Raw genomic sequence first — 17,946 nt, 5'->3', positions numbered from 1 at the left:
CAAAAGTATTCATCCACCATGGTGTTTTTCCTATTTTGTTGCATTACAACCTGTAATTTAAATTGATGTTTATTTGGATTTCATGTAATGGACAAAATAGTCCAAAATGGTGACGTGGAATGAAAAAAATTACTTGTTTAATAAAATTATTTAAAATAAATAACGGGAAAATAACGGGAAAGTGGTGCATGCATATGTATTCACCCCCTTTGCTATGAAGCCCCCAAATAAGATCTGGTGCAACCAATTACCTTCAGAAGTCACATAATTAGTTAAATAAAGTCCACCTGTGTGCAATCTAAGTGTTACATGATCTCAGTATATATACACACCTGTTCTAAAGGCCCCAGAGTCTGCAACACCATTAAGCAAGGGGCACCACCAAGCAAGCGGCACCATGAAGACGAAGGAGCTCTCCAAACAGGTCAGGGACAAAGTTGTGGAGAAGTACAGATCATGGTTGGGTTATAAAAATATATCAGAAACTTTGAACATCCCACAGAGCACCATTAAATCCATTATTAAAAAATTGAAAGAATATGGCAGCACAACCTGCCAAGAGAGGGCCGCCCACCAAAACTCACAGACCAGGCAAGGAGGGCATTAATCAGAGAGGCAACAAAGAGACCAAAGATAACCCTGAAGGAGCTGCAAAGTTCCACAGCAAAGATTGGAGTATCTGTCCATAGGACCACTTTAAGCCGTAAACTCCACAGAACTGGGCTTTACGGAAGAGTGGCCAGAAAAAAGCCATTGCTTAAAAAATTTTCCATCGGCAGGGACTGGGAAACTGGTCAGAATTTAAGGAATGATGGATGGCGCTATATACAGGGACATTCTGGCGCTAAATACAGGGAAATTCTTGAGGGAAACCTGTTTCAGACTTCCAGAGATTTGAGACTGGGACGGAGGTTCACCTTCCAGCAGGACAATGACCCTAAGCATACTGCTAAAGCAACACTCGACTGGTTTAAGGGGAAACATTTAAATATTTTGGAATGGCCTAGTCAAAGGCCAGACCTCAATCCAATTGAGAATCTGTGGTATGACTTAAAGATTGCTGTACACCAGCGGAACCCATCCAACTTGAAGGAGCTGGAGCAGTTTTGCCTTGAAGAATGGGCAAAAATCCTAGTGGCTAGATGTGCCAAGCTTATAGAGACATACCCCAAGATACTTGCAGCTGTAATTGGGGGGTGGTGAATAGTTAAGCACGCTCAAGTTCAGTTTTTTTGTCTTATTTCTTGTTTGTTTCACAATAAAAAATATTTTGCATCTTCAAAGTGGTAGGCATGTTGTGTAAATCAAATTATACAACCCCCCAAAAAATCTATTTTAATTCCAAGGCAACAAAATAGGAAAAATGCCAAGGGGTTGGGTGAATACTTTCGCAAGCAGGGGCGGTGTGTTCATTAGGGCGATATGGGCGACGCACTGCCAAACGGGAAAAGGAAGGGATTTTTTTTCTAATCAATTATATCACGGCAACAGTAGTTATCAGTGTTCTAATCTAGACGTCTGATCTGCCACTAAATGTCCAATCAGGCTAAAGTCGTGCTTCAAATGGCCCCGCCCCTTTTGGGGCGATTTCAGTCAGGTTGGAAATCGCCCCAGAAGTCTCTCAGACTCTCATGTCAAATATTTTTTTTTCAAATATCAGAGCTTTCAATACAATCTCTATGGGTTCCGGGAGGGCTTGCACTTACGCGCTTTCGTCATACGTAACATAACCATGAACGTAACTAAGAAAAGAGCGGGTAGCAGCGTCAATCAATTCACGTACTACTGTCAAGATGGCTAGCGTTCAGTGCAACTCGATTGTCTCTTTGAAAGAAGTTCCTTTTTGTCAGCGAACAAATCAAGATAAATTGGCAACGAAACAATTAGGACCTCCCAGACCAAATTTAATAATTCAACAGGTTTCTACTAAAGGGGGAAAGTCCTACACCCGAGGATTTTCCAAAAATTGGTACGAACGAAAAACCTGGCTAGCAGGCTGCGATGTAGCTAATGCAGTCTTCTGCTACCCCTGCTTACTCTTTCACCCTGAAGGCGGCACGGCAGACAGCACCGCTTGGACAGCGACTGGTGTAACGGACATGCACCATCTTTCAGAAAAGATTAAGAAACATGAGCTGTCAAAGACCCACATGGATAGCTGTTTGAGATTGTCTGCTTTGGGGAGAGTGAACATTGCCACTCAACTGGATGAGGGATACAGGCTAGCTGTCCGCCGCCACAACGATGAGGTTAGCAAGAACCGCCACATCCTCAGCCGGCTAATCCTGTGTGTGAAGTTTTGCGGAGTGTTTGAGTTAGCTGCGAGGCAAAGATGAAACTGAGGGCTCCACCAACCCTGGTATTTTTCTTGGACTTGTCAACTTTGTGGCACAATTAGATGAGGTGTTTTATGGAAATGCATATTGTTTATGCAGTGTTGAGGAATGTGAAAGAACACCCTTGATTATTTTTTACTGTGATAACTTATTTTGCTTTTGTAAGCCAACACTTTTGAGATCAGTCAATAAATGCTTCTGGTATTGACTTATATGCTGCCCCAGTCTTCATGTTGTTGCTGGACATATCTTTTTTAAAATGTGTGTAGGTCACCTAAATCATCAGAAAAATTGCCCCCCCTGAGAATTTTTTCAGGAGCCGCCACTGTTCGCAAGCCACTGTATATGTGATCCAGGGTTGCCGTTAGCTGGCAATTGATGTCTTTTGGCTGAATTTTTTTTTTTTTTTAAAGCCGATAAAAGTGTTACCAAAAATGACCGGAAAGAAAAAAATCCCTTTGCAAAATAATGCTTTTTATTCATTGATGGAAATACCAGTTGATGGAAATACATTTGACCGTCATGATTATCAGTCTATAGGTTAATTGCATAATTTAGTGGAATTGGCCTGTGTGTATTTTCGTTTGTCATCATGCATCTTATTTATCCAACATCTATCATACGTGCAAGCCCATTCATTGCACAACAATTCTAAATGCAATCACGTGATAAAAACAGTTTTGGTGCGCGATTAAAAAGAGCCACTATTTTTATTTCTCAACTGGTAATTTTAGCACACTCTCCCATTTACCATTCAAGTGTAGGAAACAGGCTAGCAGTGCGTCACTCACCACTTTACAATGTGAGCTGGAGGTAGTATGCATTTTGAAAACATACTTAAATTGTTTAAAACCTGAATGTTTAATTTCATATTATGAGGCATGTTTTAACTTGCTTCAAAGTAGCCTATAGGCAAAATCCGACCATTGAAACGTGGAGGCAATTATCTTAAAGACTTTAAAAGGCAGCGCGTGACTTTCAAGTTGGGAAAGATTAGTTATGATTTTCATATGCGCATTGTCGTGAAACAGTTTCATTTCAATAACATTTTTGTTTCTCCAAATCATTGTCACGTGGTTAAATCTGAAAAATCTGAATTGAAATGATAAAATCTAAAAGTCTATCTCCAGCCTCTGCCATATGCATTGATACATCATGATCCATTGGCGGCTAAAGAAATGAGCACATGGAACTCCTAGCCTATAGGCCAATGCAGCAGTAGGCCTGTAACTTCCATTGCTCTTTCACCCCGAGGATTGGTGATTATCGAGGGGGAGATTGTTGGGAATATTTTTCAAATAGCTTACTGTGAGGAACTATAGTTTTAATATATTATCATTCACAATGGATGTTAAAAAAAACACACTTTCATATATTTCCGAGGAGCAGGCCAGGTACTTCTATGCATTCTCAGGCGTGCGTGCGCTCTCCCTCAACATTATCAGGACAGAGAAACCAGATAAATGCTCATTGCTCACATGGAGCACTCCACACAAAAGACAATTACATTTTTTTGCTAATCTCGTAAATAGTTATAAAATAAGCCAAAACTTTTTTCTCACAAGTGTAGCAGGTTGTAAACTCTGCAAACGTTTCCACTCCGAGAATGATTTCTGTAAATGACTAATTAATACATTAACATAAATTAATGTAACCAAATGACGGGGATTACATTTACTACTGATGACACATGTAATGGGGAATTAATAAAAGTGTCAAACAATTCACACAATGAAACAATGAATAGGCAGGAATTGTCAAGAGACAGCTGAGCAATTCTGGAGAGACTCGCTTATATCTTTGACACACCCCTCCCTTTCTTCTTGTCTCAACATTAAAAATTATTATTCTCAAGACACATTATCTTCACACATATTTTACATGCTTTTCACGGACAGCCGCATCGCAAAAATCAGCTAGGCCTATTGCCACGTGCGCTGCCCAAACTGCATGCTTTCCAAATAGGCACAGGCCTACGAGCTTGTGATTTGAAACAATCCACAGCAAAAAACATTTAAGAAGCTAATGATCCTTGATTCCTCTCTGTATAGACAGGATTAATAATATAATTTTGGCAAATTTCCATTTACTTCCCTATTGGACCCACCACTATTAGGGCTAGGCGATATGGCCTAAACTTATGGGCGATTCTCTCATATACGTACAGTGGGGGAAAAAAGTATTTCGTCAGCCACCAATTGTGCAAGTTCTCCCACTTAAAAAGATGAGAGGCCTGTAATTGTCATCATAGGTACACGTCAACTATGACAGACAAATTGAGATTTTTTTTCTCCAGAAAATCACATTGTAGGATTTTTAATGAATTTATTTGCAAATTATGGTGGAAAATAAGTATTTGGTCACCTACAAACAAGCAAGATTTCTGGCTCTCACAGACCTGTAACTTCTTCTTTAAGAGGCTCCTCTGTCCTCCACTCGTTACCTGTATTAATGGCACCTGTTTGAACTTGTTATCAGTATAAAAGACACCTGTCCACAACCTCAAACAGTCACACTCCAAACTCCACTATGGCCAAGACCAAAGAGCTGTCAAAGGACACCAGAAACAAAATTGTAGACCTGCACCAGGCTGGGAAGACTGAATCTGCATTAGGTAAGCAGCTTGGTTTGAAGAAATCAACTGTGGGAGCAATTATTAGGAAATGGAAGACATACAAGACCACTGATAATCTCCCTCGATCTGGGGCTCCACGCATGATCTCACCCCGTGGGGTCAAAATGATCACAAGAACGGTGAGCAAAAATCCCAGAACCACACGGGGGGGACCTAGTGAATGACCTGCAGAGAGCTGGGACCAAAGTAACAAAGCCTACCATCAGTAACACACTACGCCGCCAGGGACTCAAATCCTGCAGTGCCAGACGTGTCCCCCTGCTTAAGCCAGTACATGTCCAGGCCCGTCTGAAGTTTGCTAGAGTGCATTTGGATGATCCAGAAGAGGATTGGGAGAATGTCATATGGTCAGATGAAACCAAAATATAACTTTTTGGTAAAAACTCAACTCGTCGTGTTTGGAGGACAAAGAATGCTGAGTTGCATCCAAAGAACACCATACCTACTGTGAAGCATGGGGGTGGAAACATCATGCTTTGGGGCTGTTTTTTCTGCAAAGGGACCAGGACGACTGATCCGTGTAAAGGAAAGAATGAATGGGGCCATGTATCGTGAGATTTTGAGTGAAAACCTCCTTCCATCAGCAAGGGCATTGAAGATGAAACGTGGCTGGGTCTTTCAGCATGACAATGATCCCAAACACACAGCCCGGCAACGAAGGAGTGGCTTCGTAAGAAGCATTTCAAGGTCCTGGAGTGGCCTAGCCAGTCTCCAGATCTCAACCCCATAGAAAATCTTTGGAGGGAGTTGAAAGTCCGTGTTGCCCAGCGACAGCCCCAAAACATCACTGCTCTAGAGGAGATCTGCATGGAGGAATGGGCCAAAATACCAGCAACAGTGTGTGAAAACCTTGTGAAGACTTACAGAAAATGTTTGACCTGTGTCATTGCCAACAAAGGGTATATAACAAAGTATTGAGAAACTTTTGTTATTGACCAAATACTTATTTTCCACCATAATTTGCAAATAAATTCATTAAAAAATCCTACAATGTGATTTTCTGGATTTTTTTTCCTCATTTTGTCTGTCATAGTTGACGTGTACCTATGATGAAAATTACAGGCCTCTCATCTTTTTAAGTGGGAGAACTTGCACAATTGGTGGCTGACTAAATACTTTTTTCCCCCACTGTGTGTGTGTGTGTGTAATATATATATATATATATATATACACACACACACATACACATTTAGTAAAATATTTTCTCTAAATAAGCATTGTTGTACAATTAAAAGGTCAAATACACTGCATTTAAAACAGTCAGCAATAACCTAATGAATTCAGAGCTTGTGAAATTATCCCTAGGCTGAATATGCCTTCCACAACCATAAAATAATTTAAATTAAATTATCAAAATAGTTGTACCTGCTTTTTTTTGCAATAATTTCAGTTCTGTCTATAAAAATGCCCTTTTCGTTTCAACTTTAACCAGAACCATGCATAATGCACATTCACTAATAATGTAGCAGGCATTATAGAAGATTAACACCGGTCTCATAAACAATCTCTCAAGCACAAGCCCACGTGATAGCGAGTAGCCAGCTAATATTTATATATTTCAAATTTAGCCAACTTGGATCTAGGTATAATTTCACAAGCTCCGAATTCAGCTAACAAGGCAAAACATTTGAATTGTTATGAACAGAACGTTCTGTCAGTCTCTAACTGTTTGAACAGCATGCTAGCCTGTCCACTTTGTTCAGATGTTGAAATAAAGTGGCCTAACATTTCTCAGAATGAGAACGAGTTGCCAATTCCTTTTATAATTGTTTTATGCTTATTGCACATTTATACACACAGACTAAACAGCTAGTATAACAATCTTTATTTGACTAAAATGCTGACACGTGGTACCGTAATGCACGCACGACAAACTGAGCATTAATTTTCCAGAATGAATGTTCATTGGTACATCCGTTTTAGTAGTGTCTGCTCAACATTTGAGGAGTTGAAAAGAACAGGGTATGGTTCGAAAGGTTAACTTCTCCTCTATTACAGTAAAATAATGTCTCCATGTGTTTCGGTGTCCATATGACCGATTCTGTTGGACCAAACCTCAAATATAGCGAGTTGAAACCGCTTGTCAGAGGAAGAAGTGATCTCTCATCTTTGTTGTTGTGAGTGGTAGGGGGAGGGACCTGGGAGAAAGAGGCGAAGCGAGAGCTTTCACTCTCACCGAAATCTGTCCAAAAATAATCCCAATGCGTTTCTATGATCTTATTTTGAACCTAAACTTGTCGCCTGCCTTCCTGCCTTTGGGACAACGACTCCCATTGTTAGGGCAGAGACGTGAGCATCTCGTCATTATATACAGATCTCTGGTGTAAATGGGAAGGTGCACAGCACAGAAGGAGTGAAGGAGACCAAAAAGACAACATGCGGACATAAACACGCATAAAAACAAAAAAAATATTCTGCGATACAGGCATCTGGAATATCGCACAAAAACATACATTCAAATTAATCAACATATTCCATATATCGGCCAGCCCTAACCACTATGCCATTTCTCTCCTGGTCTATTGGTTTTCATATCAACTTTCTTTCATTGTCCAGAAGCCAAAGGCACAATCCCAGTCATATTAGTTGTTGCATCTTTAGATTCTAACAGAGATTTGAATCTCTGTCACATATGGAAACGCTATCAGGTGCGCTGTTTAGATTGGTGTTTTCCTGCAAATTGCATTTTGGCAAATGTTTGAAAATGACTTTTATGTATTGGCTGCTTCATTACACGAGTTGCATGTTCTGTTAAGATGCATTACCATAATCTAAATGTATTTTCATTCTGAGCAATGTGGGTGGACGCCCTAATGAGTTATGCATCCAATGCATACGGGTCCTGTAAATGTCTCAAATGGCCGGTAAATTAAATTCTTCCCGGTCACGTTATCCGGCGCCCTGATGTGATCGTATTCAAACATAAGCAAAGGTTTGAAATTATTATGTTTTAGTCAAATATTATATAGGTTTGGACTTCTTGCTGTCAGTCTACAGATTATTTGTAATTATGTTCCGGCACCTGACCATCCACTCAAGAAAAATTATAATATAATAAATCGTCCAGAGGCTGAATCTAGTTGATGATCCCTGACCTATATAGTGCACTACCTCTGACCAGAGCCCTGCACTGTATAGGGAATAGGGTGTCATTTGGGACACATACACACTCTGAATCAATGAAATCCCATGTCCAGGAGGGGAGCTTTGTTATGGTCTTCCTTTACCTTTCTCCGGGCTTCACTGTATCAAACACACCCGTTTCCCTGACGACACACACAAAGCTTATTAAGGCCGTCAGGAGAGAGACGGAGTCTGAAGGGTAACAGAGCTCAGTACAGACTGCCACGCTCGCCGTCACTCACACAGGGTCTGGACTCTTTGATTGGGGTTTGTGTCAGTTGGAACACTGTGTGCATCCCTAAAGGGGGCGAATTTAGAAGCGACGCCTCGTCTTGTTCGGTGGCCCTCGACCGCGGGTTCACGCAGCTGCACTTCACCATTACAACCCCCAGTTTCACAGGAAACACTGGTCTAACAAGCACAGTGGTGGCCATCTTGGGTCTTTGGTGCTAGCAGGAGCCGCAGCAAGCAAGGGTATCAGTCTTTAATTTCACCCCTTTATTTCCGCTATCCTCTCTGTCAAAAACAGTGGGAGCGGACACGTGGCAGGGGCAGAATTTGAAAATGTGTCTTGTTGTCATCGAATAATTTTTTAAAATACAATTAGGGTGTGGGAATAAACAGGAACTTCGTAATATGAGGACGGAGCGTAGGGCAGCTCACTGCAGCGTGTACCACTTCAGATATTACACACAAAACTAGTGATGGGGGGGGGGGGGGAACGATTAATACAGTTACATATCGGGATATTACTTTACAATATATAATATCATTTGACAATATCTCAATATAATTTCTCTTATCCATCTTCTTTTTAAATAGGAGGCCAGTTTGTTTTCAGCACTTTTATTTCCATGACTGATCTTGTCCCTCCCCATGACTGATCATGTCCCTCCCCATGACTGATCATGTCCCTCCCCATGACTGATCTTGTCCCTCCCCACGGCCCTCTTGTCCCTCTGCAGCAGACATATGGTGAGCAATAAAATCACAGTATCGGCACCTAAGCATCGTGATATCATAATAACGTGGTGTCCTTGGCAATTCCCACCCCTACTGGAAACCCCAGAGGATTTTACTCAAGGTCAATTTGTCATTGCTCCAGCAAGGCAGCACCGCTATTCACCCCTCACTCTTCTTTTGCTGTGTATTCCGTCTCTCTCAGAGCCTCTCCTCTCCCCAAAGCAACCCCAGGTATTACACAAAGGGTCAGGGTTTTCCCTTCATCCAAGGACTCCCCTGCAGGTAACTCTCTTTACTAGCTGAATACAAATGACTGCAGCTGACCCGCTGCCTCACCTCTACAAATATGAGCAGCCAAATGGCTGACTCAATAAACAGCCAGAGGCGCTGGACTTCATTAAAGCCACTGGCCCTTTATGAGATACAAGGTCTGCGTCTCAAATGCCACCCTATTCACTATATAGTGCCCACAGGCCTTGTCGAAAGTAGTGCACTATATAGGGAACAGGGTGCCATTTGGGACGCAAACTGAGAGAGAGAGGATGGGGAGTGCAGATGGAACAGATAACAGCCCACTCTAATCTCTGGAGAACACTACAGCACAGAATTAGTTTTTAATGTATTGCTCATTAAGTTTTTTAATTAAGATAGAACAGAGGCCACCCAGGTCCATTGGCTATAATCCCAGTAAATTTGAAACTTGCACAATAAGCCCGGTCTCTCCACAATGAAATCAACTTGTGTGAGTGTGTGTTAGTACACTTATGGGGTGAACAGTGCTTTGATTACACTCATGGACATGAACTAGCCGATGAGTGCGTGGTTCAGAAAGGTCAAAAGTCTGACCCATGTCCTCCCAATTGGCTAGTCAACTTCATTACAAGCTGGGGCATTGTAGGGGTTGTAGTCTTACCTGCTGTGGCAGTGGACGTGGCTGCATGTAGGGGGGCTGTGTGGGGGCGGTGGGCTGCTGCTGGGGAGGGATGAAGTACGGGGGCTGGCCTTGTGGCTGGCAGTACCCACCCATGCCCCCCTGCTGCTGCCTATACTGAGCTGCCATCTGCTGAGAGACAGTAAGGGAGACATCAGATATCATAGGGTATATATTCTTTAAAACCTCTCACTGTCAATGCCCACAAAGACGTTTTGGATAGAGCCGTCCGCTACATGACTAAAGACCAATGGCCTTTAGTTCACTATCACATCTTATCAGCATTCAATAAAAAAAAACATATACAGAACTGAATTTGATTAACTACACTCACAATCAACGTGGTGCAGTATAGCCTAATGAATTTGCACTCAGTCCCACTGCCTGCTAGGTTGTTTACCGTGCTCTGTACTGGGGTTGACTAATGGCAGTGAGAAGTGATGAGCGGGACTCTGGAGGGTTTCTCTCCTCTCCAGCCTCGATACATTAATTTTGTATCCAATACACACAGCCTCCGCATCCCAAATGGCATCCTATTCTCTAAATAGTGCACTACTTTTGACCAGGGCCCACAGGGTGCCATCTGGGACGCGGCCACAGCCGCTCTCCTCCTCCTCCATTCATCGCAAGCTGTTCATAACAGTCTTACGTAAGGCGTTTTGGGGAACAGCTGTTATTGGCTCATCCCTCTCTCCGCCTCACCTGGAGTCACTTACTGGCCATGTTTCCAAGTCTAGAAAGAAATACACACAACCAGCGGTGATGCAGTTTTTGATCAATGTACCGAACAGCAAGAGTGATATCTACTGTAGAGTACACCATCTAGAAATCTGTAAACATAACACGATCGATCATAAGGTTTCTGCAATAGAGGCAGAGTTCAGCATCCCCTGTTGGTGAAGGGGCCTCCCCCTCAATGACACAACGATTCAAAAGCCAAGGACAAGAACACTAGCCTGGTCATTCTATGAAATATCAGAAATCTATGAAACCTAAGAGCAATCTATGATAATGGCTGGGTTATACCTAAAGTAGTGCACTACATAGGGAATAGGGTGCCATTTGAGACATAGTCCCAGAAACATGGAGGCCCATATGGGAGTGCAGAGCTGAGCAGTCTTACAATCCAATAGCTGTGTGCAATGCTCATCGCCCAACCAGCCGTCAGCTCCTTCAGCCTGAGGGCGTCAAGGCGGTTTTTCCACACGAGCTCTGGAACTGACACTGATGTCTGGGAGGATAACTCAACCTCCCATAGCTCCCTGCCTCTCTCCCCCTCCCCTCCCCTCCCTCGCTCTCTCTCTAATTGCCTCACTCCCCCTCTCCCAACCCCTTCACTCTTGTCGACTGTACCTATCCTAGCTCATCACTCCTCTCCTCTGAGCCCATTTACAGGCCTTGGCCAGGCCAAGAGCATCTGAATGACGTACCACCAGCAGCAGTGGTGAGAGTGTGCTCTTCTTCACTACTCCACAAATGGAAAAGCTTTGGATTGGTGTAGGCAAAGGCTAGAGGGGAATTCCAAAAAGTTCTTATACCAGCTATTTTATTTCAAATCCGTGAAGGGAAGTGTCAAACAAGTGCACACTTTGGGAGAAAGGAGATTATTTTAACGCAACCCCCCTCTCTGCCAGAGTCTGTCTGCATTAACTGGCTCCTGTAAAGTCCCATCAGATAACTACTCTGATCAATATGTACAAGGCTGGAGGAGGACACTATCACTTCAGCAGGCTTAGACCCAATCAGGTGCTGCCAGTGCCATTGTCAGTCAGTGCAGAGTGTGGCTCATTTACTAAGAACAAACTGACAGCTACCAAAAAAACAGAGGGTTGGAACTAGGAAGACCTTTGCTTAAATGAGGTGTTGGTTACTGAGACATTACAATGCCAGGCAGGACACAGGGTAATGGAAATATGTCATCGTCTCAAAGACGTCTTAGCTTGTGTGCATGATCTATAATCAAATCAGCATGACAACAAATCAGAGTTTTGGAAGATGCAGCATGGCTTCTTAACCCTGTAATATGTTTTCATAGGCCAGTCGCTTTCAGACCTCCATAAGGAGCAGGGACTGATGACACCAGGGGAATGTCCCAAATGGCACACTATTCCCTATACAGAGCCCTGGTCAAAAGTAGTGCACTATATAGGGAATAGGGTGCCATTTAGGACTGGTGACACCAGACCAAAGACAGCAGGATGCGAGGGAAGACACACAGCAAGGAGGAAAGCGAGCCTGTATAATCGAGTCCATTCCTAATTATCTTGAAATATTAAGCTTGATCTCTGAATGGCATCTCTAATATGGGCTGCTGCATCTCTTCTCTCTGTGGTGTGCCCCCACTCGGAGGAGGGAGAGGGGAACACAATCAATATAAAGTAGCAAAACGGAGCCCCGGTGGTATCTGAATAGTTGAAACATCCAATTTCAGGTGGGATCCATGAGGTAATGGATAAGGGGCCATTTGGGGCCCGGCGCTGATAAAAGTCATTACATGCTCGCTCTCTCTCTCTCCGAGATGGAAAAGCAAGCAGAGCTGACACTAACACATAGAGCCCTGGGGTCAAACTGGAAAATGCTGCAGACACGTATCCAGTGCCACACAGGCAGTATCAATATGACATTGGTATAAGATAAGAGAGAAAAATGTGGCTTCAAAACATGGAGAGAAAGAGTAGTATTTGCTGTCATCTTGGTTTCAGAGAACTTCCCAGTGACAGAGCTACTAGCATGGTGATGAGTGATGACAGCAATGGACACTAGCATGGTGATGACAGCAATGGACACTAGCATGGTGATGACAGCAATGGGCACAAGCATGGTGATGACAGCAAAGGACACTAGCATGGTGATGACAGCAATGGACACTAGCATGGTGATGACAGCAATGGACACTAGCATGGTGATGACAGCAATGGGCACTAGCATGGTGATGACAGCAATGGGCACAAGCATGGTGATGACAGCAAAGGACACTAGCATGGTGATGACAGCAATGGACACGAGCATGGTGATGACAGCAATGGACACTAGCATGGTGATGACAGCAATGGACACTAGCATGGTGATGACAGCAATGGACACTAGCATGGTGATGACAGCAATGGGCACAAGCATGGTGATGACAGCAATGGACACTAGCATGGTGATGACAGCAATGGACACTAGCATGGTGATGACAGCAATGGGCACTAGCATGGTGATGACAGCAATGGGCACTAGCATGGTGATGACAGCAATGGGCACTAGCATGGTGATGACAGCAATGGGCACTAGCATGGTGATGACAGCAATGGGCACTAGCATGGTGATGACAGCAATGGACACTCAGCATGGTGATGACAGCAATGGGCACAAGCATGGTGATGACAGCAATGGACACTAGCATGGTGATGACAGCAATGGGCACTAGCATGGTGATGACAGCAATGGGCACTAGCATGGTGATGACAGCAATGGGCACTAGCATGGTGATGACAGCAATGGACACTAGCATGGTGATGACAGCAATGGGCACAAGCATGGTGATGACAGCAATGGACACTAGCATGGTGATGACAGCAATGGGCACTAGCATGGTGATGACAGCAATGGACACTAGCATGGTGATGACAGCAATGGGCACTAGCATGGTGATGACAGCAATGGGCACAAGCATGGTGATGACAGCAATGGGCACTAGCATGGTGATGACAGCAATGGGCACTAGCATGGTGATGACAGCAATGGACACTAGCATGGTGATGACAGCAATGGACACTAGCATGGTGATGACAGCACTGGACACTAGCATGTTGATGGCAGCAATGGACACTAGCATGGTGATGTCATCACCTGTCATTGGAAGGATAACGGACGGAATGAAAGGGGGCCAATGTGAAACAGAGAATTTACTTCAAATCAGCTAAACAAACAGTGAGTGTATGTACAATATGTGTGTATGTGTGAGAGTGAGAGAGATTGTGTACGGCACAAGTGAGTTCTGCATACTGGACACAAATACTACTAGTGAGGCTGACTTCAGTCCTTATTTAGGACCATCACACATCATGCTACGTCGGCAGCCTGGTCCCATGTGAGGGCCACTGCCAGGCCGTCTCTGGAGGAGCATTAGAGCCAAGCCCAGCAGTCTGTCCAGTGGCTAAATATAGCAGCAGTGCAGTCTGACTAACCAGAATAGGCTGACTCAACCCAGCCTGGCCCACAATGCTCTGCTCTGACAGCCATGCTGCATGTCAACAGATCCCTACACTCAGTCACAGCCCCGTCCACCCACACAGGGGTTGTGTGGCACCCTATTCCCTATATAGTGCACTACTTTCGACCCGGTCCATAAGGAACAGGGTGCCATCTGGGATGCAACCACGGACAGGCAGGCACACTGACAGACCCATGCCTTGGGTGTGATGGGACGACAGGCCAATACTTTTTTAACCTGCAAGGTGATTGCCATTCAAAACCCACACAGCTCTGAAGAGCCCTCTGCCTTCAGTCACCGGTGTAACTGGTGAAAGGACATCCCAATGCTGTTTCTTGTAAAAGTGAATACGTAATGTGATAGCTACTGAATGCTGACAGTCTTGTGTAGAGAAGTAGCCTACATTGCAATGGCAGACATTTAGGCAGTGGTTGATGACTAGCCTAAAATAGAGAACATACCTGCTGCTGCTGAGGATACTGCATTCCACTCATGCCCATCTGACCCCTCCCGGGCATTCCCACTGGGTAGCGGTGAGGAGAAGGCGATCCGTATGGCTGGCCAGGGTAGGATCCGCCCCCGCCCTGCTGTTGCTGGGAATAAGGGTTGTTGCCCATGCCATAGAGCTGAGAGCGCTTCATCGCCATGGTGTCCATGGGTGGCACCTAAAAGAGAGAGATGGGAGGAATTAGCATAAGATCGGGCTTGCTATGCTATAGACATTTTATAATACAGCCAACAGCTTGCAAGGTCAAAGGCCCCTCCCTTAGTCATGAGTTCTTATTCAAATATCTAGAGTCTAGACTAAGAGCAAAACTAGCAAGAAAACGATAGCGACATGATCCAATTCTGACTATCAATACTCAAATTTCAGTATGACAGCTGCCCAGTATTGAAGTAGGCCTATTCCCCATGTCTTGCAAATTACAAAAGTTGTTTTTATGTTTCAATACATCCGATTTCTCCATCACTCCACCAGAGCCCTATTAAATAGCCTGAGGTTGGCAGAGAGGTCCAGGGGTTGGTAAGATATCCAGGATAATGTGCCGTCAAGTGCTTTAGGAGTCAGGTTATTCTCCAGAGGCTCGGCAGGCTGTGCCAAAAAAGAGTGAGAGCAATTCAAACTAATCTTCTCATGTCAGTGCTAAATTCAGGCCAATTGAAGCAGCACTTAAAGAAAATGTGAGCAATCGAGAAAGCCTGAGGGGCCACTTTAAACGAACAGCCTGGGTGTCAGCACTCATGCCTGGGCACCCAGGGAGTTTAACACACACTCACTAAATGACATTTAAGGGTAGGTTATCCAGAATAAAAACGATTCAAATGTTTTCACTATAGCTCCGATGGGATTATCATCAATGAAAGCAAGTTGGAGGATGTTGTACCAACAATATTTTGTAAAAGGATCGTATATCTGGCAGTATGCCTAATTTGAATTAATCATTTTTGTTCGAAGACAGAAACAAAGGCCCAAGCAACACTAATATTTTGATTTGACACTTCCAGAATCCAGCATGGTAAACTCAAATGACTAACAGTCTTAAAAGAAAACCATAACGCTACAAAAAAAGGCTGACTAGTTCATCAGATTTAGAAAAAGCTCCTTAAATCCTAAACCCTACACTTTCGGACTAAATACGTACGCAACACTTCGTCTAATGAGGTCGAAAACACAAGAATCCTTTCCAGGTACCAGCAGTAAACATTTGATTTCGTGTTGTTCTTATTCCATTTTATGACCTGTAAATGGTTTCAATCCGTTGGTAAACACCACACATGAAGGTGTGGTGGGTCCATTATTTTGAGAAAGTCTCAACCCACAAAAGAAAGACTGGAGAAAATAGCTGCAGAGCAAAGAATGATGGGAATTTTTTTTTTTACGCAAATGGGTCAAGCTTGTTTTCGTTTTTCCCTGTATTAGGAGTCCATCGAGCAAAATCACTCAATTTCTGCCAGCCAAACACTTCTGTCTGCTGTAGGCTAATCTACCAAACTAGGGCTTGCTGTCCATGTGAATGAGGCCATTCAGAGGGGGAAATCTACCTACAAATCAGCAAAATAAAAGGATTGCATCCCAAATGGCACCCTATTCCCTATATAGTGCACTACTTTTGACCAGAACCCTATGAGTCCTGGTGAAAAGTAGAAAACTGTATAAGGAATAGAGTGCCATTCAGGACACTGATGAAATACTGAGCATTAACTGCCAAAGTCCCAGTGCCATGTGTTCAATTGACCATAAGAGGGAGGGGAGGAGACCTAGAGCGAGACATCAAACCTGCATCTCGAGAGGTAGAAGAGGATCACCTCCACTTTAAGCCAGCACAATTCTTACAAATCTATCATAAATATGCCTGGGGTGAGTTCCTAAAACACAATCTCTGGTTTGTCTGTAACCCTACACTAGGGGTAACCAAAGAGCACGGGACGAACCCTCTCCAACCCACAATGAAGTTGACGTCCAGACTCACTGACGTCCAGACTTGAATAGAACCATCCTGCACATCACAGGCATCAAACCCCAGCATGTACCACATTATCTGGCTATATCCACAAACTGCATCTAAAATGTAAACATATCCACTTGTCAAAACGTAATACAACTAGGAGCTTTGATGGCAATAATGTCAGAGACCAAAGCCAGCATCATTCCCTCCATAGTACTTCTGATGTGCCAAGGTCCGCATGCTCAAAGGCAGAATGAGGGCGAGCTGCTAGAAAAACAGGACACGTCCTCTTTTAAAAAGCCTAATTTAAGACTCAATTACAATACCTTAGCGAAGATAATCATCATCTTCCAAAGTAGACATTTTTACTATAGGCTTGTCAGTGACAGGATCTCAGAGCATGCTGGAGACAGCAGGAATTAGCTGGTGAATACAAGAAGAAACTTCCATCTGAAAAGTCCATATTTTGTGTAGTGCTGCGGTTTGCACATCATCTTTAAACACTGTGGGGGGCTTAGCCTTGGGAAAATTAAGCTACAATAGAGACTAGAGTGGTTGTTAAAACATTTTTCGGAAAGAATGCCTGTGTAATGGAGGGATCCTTCCTCCACATGCTCACATTTACAACAGACCTCAGTGCTTTCAAAACAGGCTCTTATTGATAGGTTGTCACAGTGCAGGCCTGAAGAATGTGTGTGTGTGTGTGTGTGTTTTCCCGCTGAGGTACTTAGCTGGCTGATGGTGGATCAAGCACATGGCTAATCTGCATGTGTGAAGGCCAGGGCTCAACCACTATTGGAGGGGAGACCACATAATGGGCTCCATGTCAAAAACCAGGATCACATCACTAGATAAAAGAAGTCAAGCCACGAGTGTCAGAGATATCATTACACAATGTAAACAGAACACCATCCTGATTCCTACCCTACCACCCTCCCCAGTCCATTACTAAAGGGATACAAAAATGAGGTAAGAACCTAATAGAATACAATAGACTCCTCTATGTACATCAGCAGTGATAATAAACACACTTGATAGGTGGGTGGTAAGAACCAATCAGATGCAAACTAGGAGGTAAACTAGGAGGTAGCTGTCAAATTTTCACACTTCCAAAGTGCCCTTGGAAGTGCAAGCAGGACACCAGCCCTTGCCAGGCCCTCTGTACAATAGTTTTGGTCGGCCTCCACGGTGGATGTTTCATGAACTCATTTCAGAAGAGTATGCGTAGCAGCCCACTAACCGTCCAGTCAAACAATTGATTGCAACACATTCACTGGAACATGGATAGCTACTAGCACAAGCTCGTTCTTTGG

The 17,946-nt window shown here is 43.7% G+C and overlaps 1 protein-coding gene across 5 annotated transcripts in view; it reads right to left on the bottom strand.

Annotated features, from left to right (window-relative positions):
- LOC121552225 (AT-rich interactive domain-containing protein 1B) overlaps positions 1–17,946 on the bottom strand; it is a 104,528-nt gene that overhangs the window by 81,239 nt on the left and 5,343 nt on the right. For 4 of the 5 annotated variants that reach the window (XM_045211355.1, XM_045211357.1, XM_045211358.1 and 1 more), the window contains exons 2-3: positions 14,648–14,851; positions 9,971–10,120 (exon numbers count right to left, since the gene is read on the bottom strand). In XM_045211355.1, coding sequence (XP_045067290.1) covers positions 9,971–10,120; positions 14,648–14,851 — 354 coding nt within the window. The remainder of the gene's footprint in view (positions 1–9,970; positions 10,121–14,647; positions 14,852–17,946) is intronic. The other variant, XM_041864978.2, reaches the window with a different exon arrangement.

The sequence above is a fragment of the Coregonus clupeaformis genome, chromosome 36, assembly GCF_020615455.1.
Source record: "Coregonus clupeaformis isolate EN_2021a chromosome 36, ASM2061545v1, whole genome shotgun sequence".
Classification (NCBI taxonomy): Eukaryota; Metazoa; Chordata; class Actinopteri; order Salmoniformes; family Salmonidae; genus Coregonus; species Coregonus clupeaformis.
Note: the sequence above shows the minus strand (reverse complement) of the source record. Positions and strands in the feature narration are given on the sequence as shown.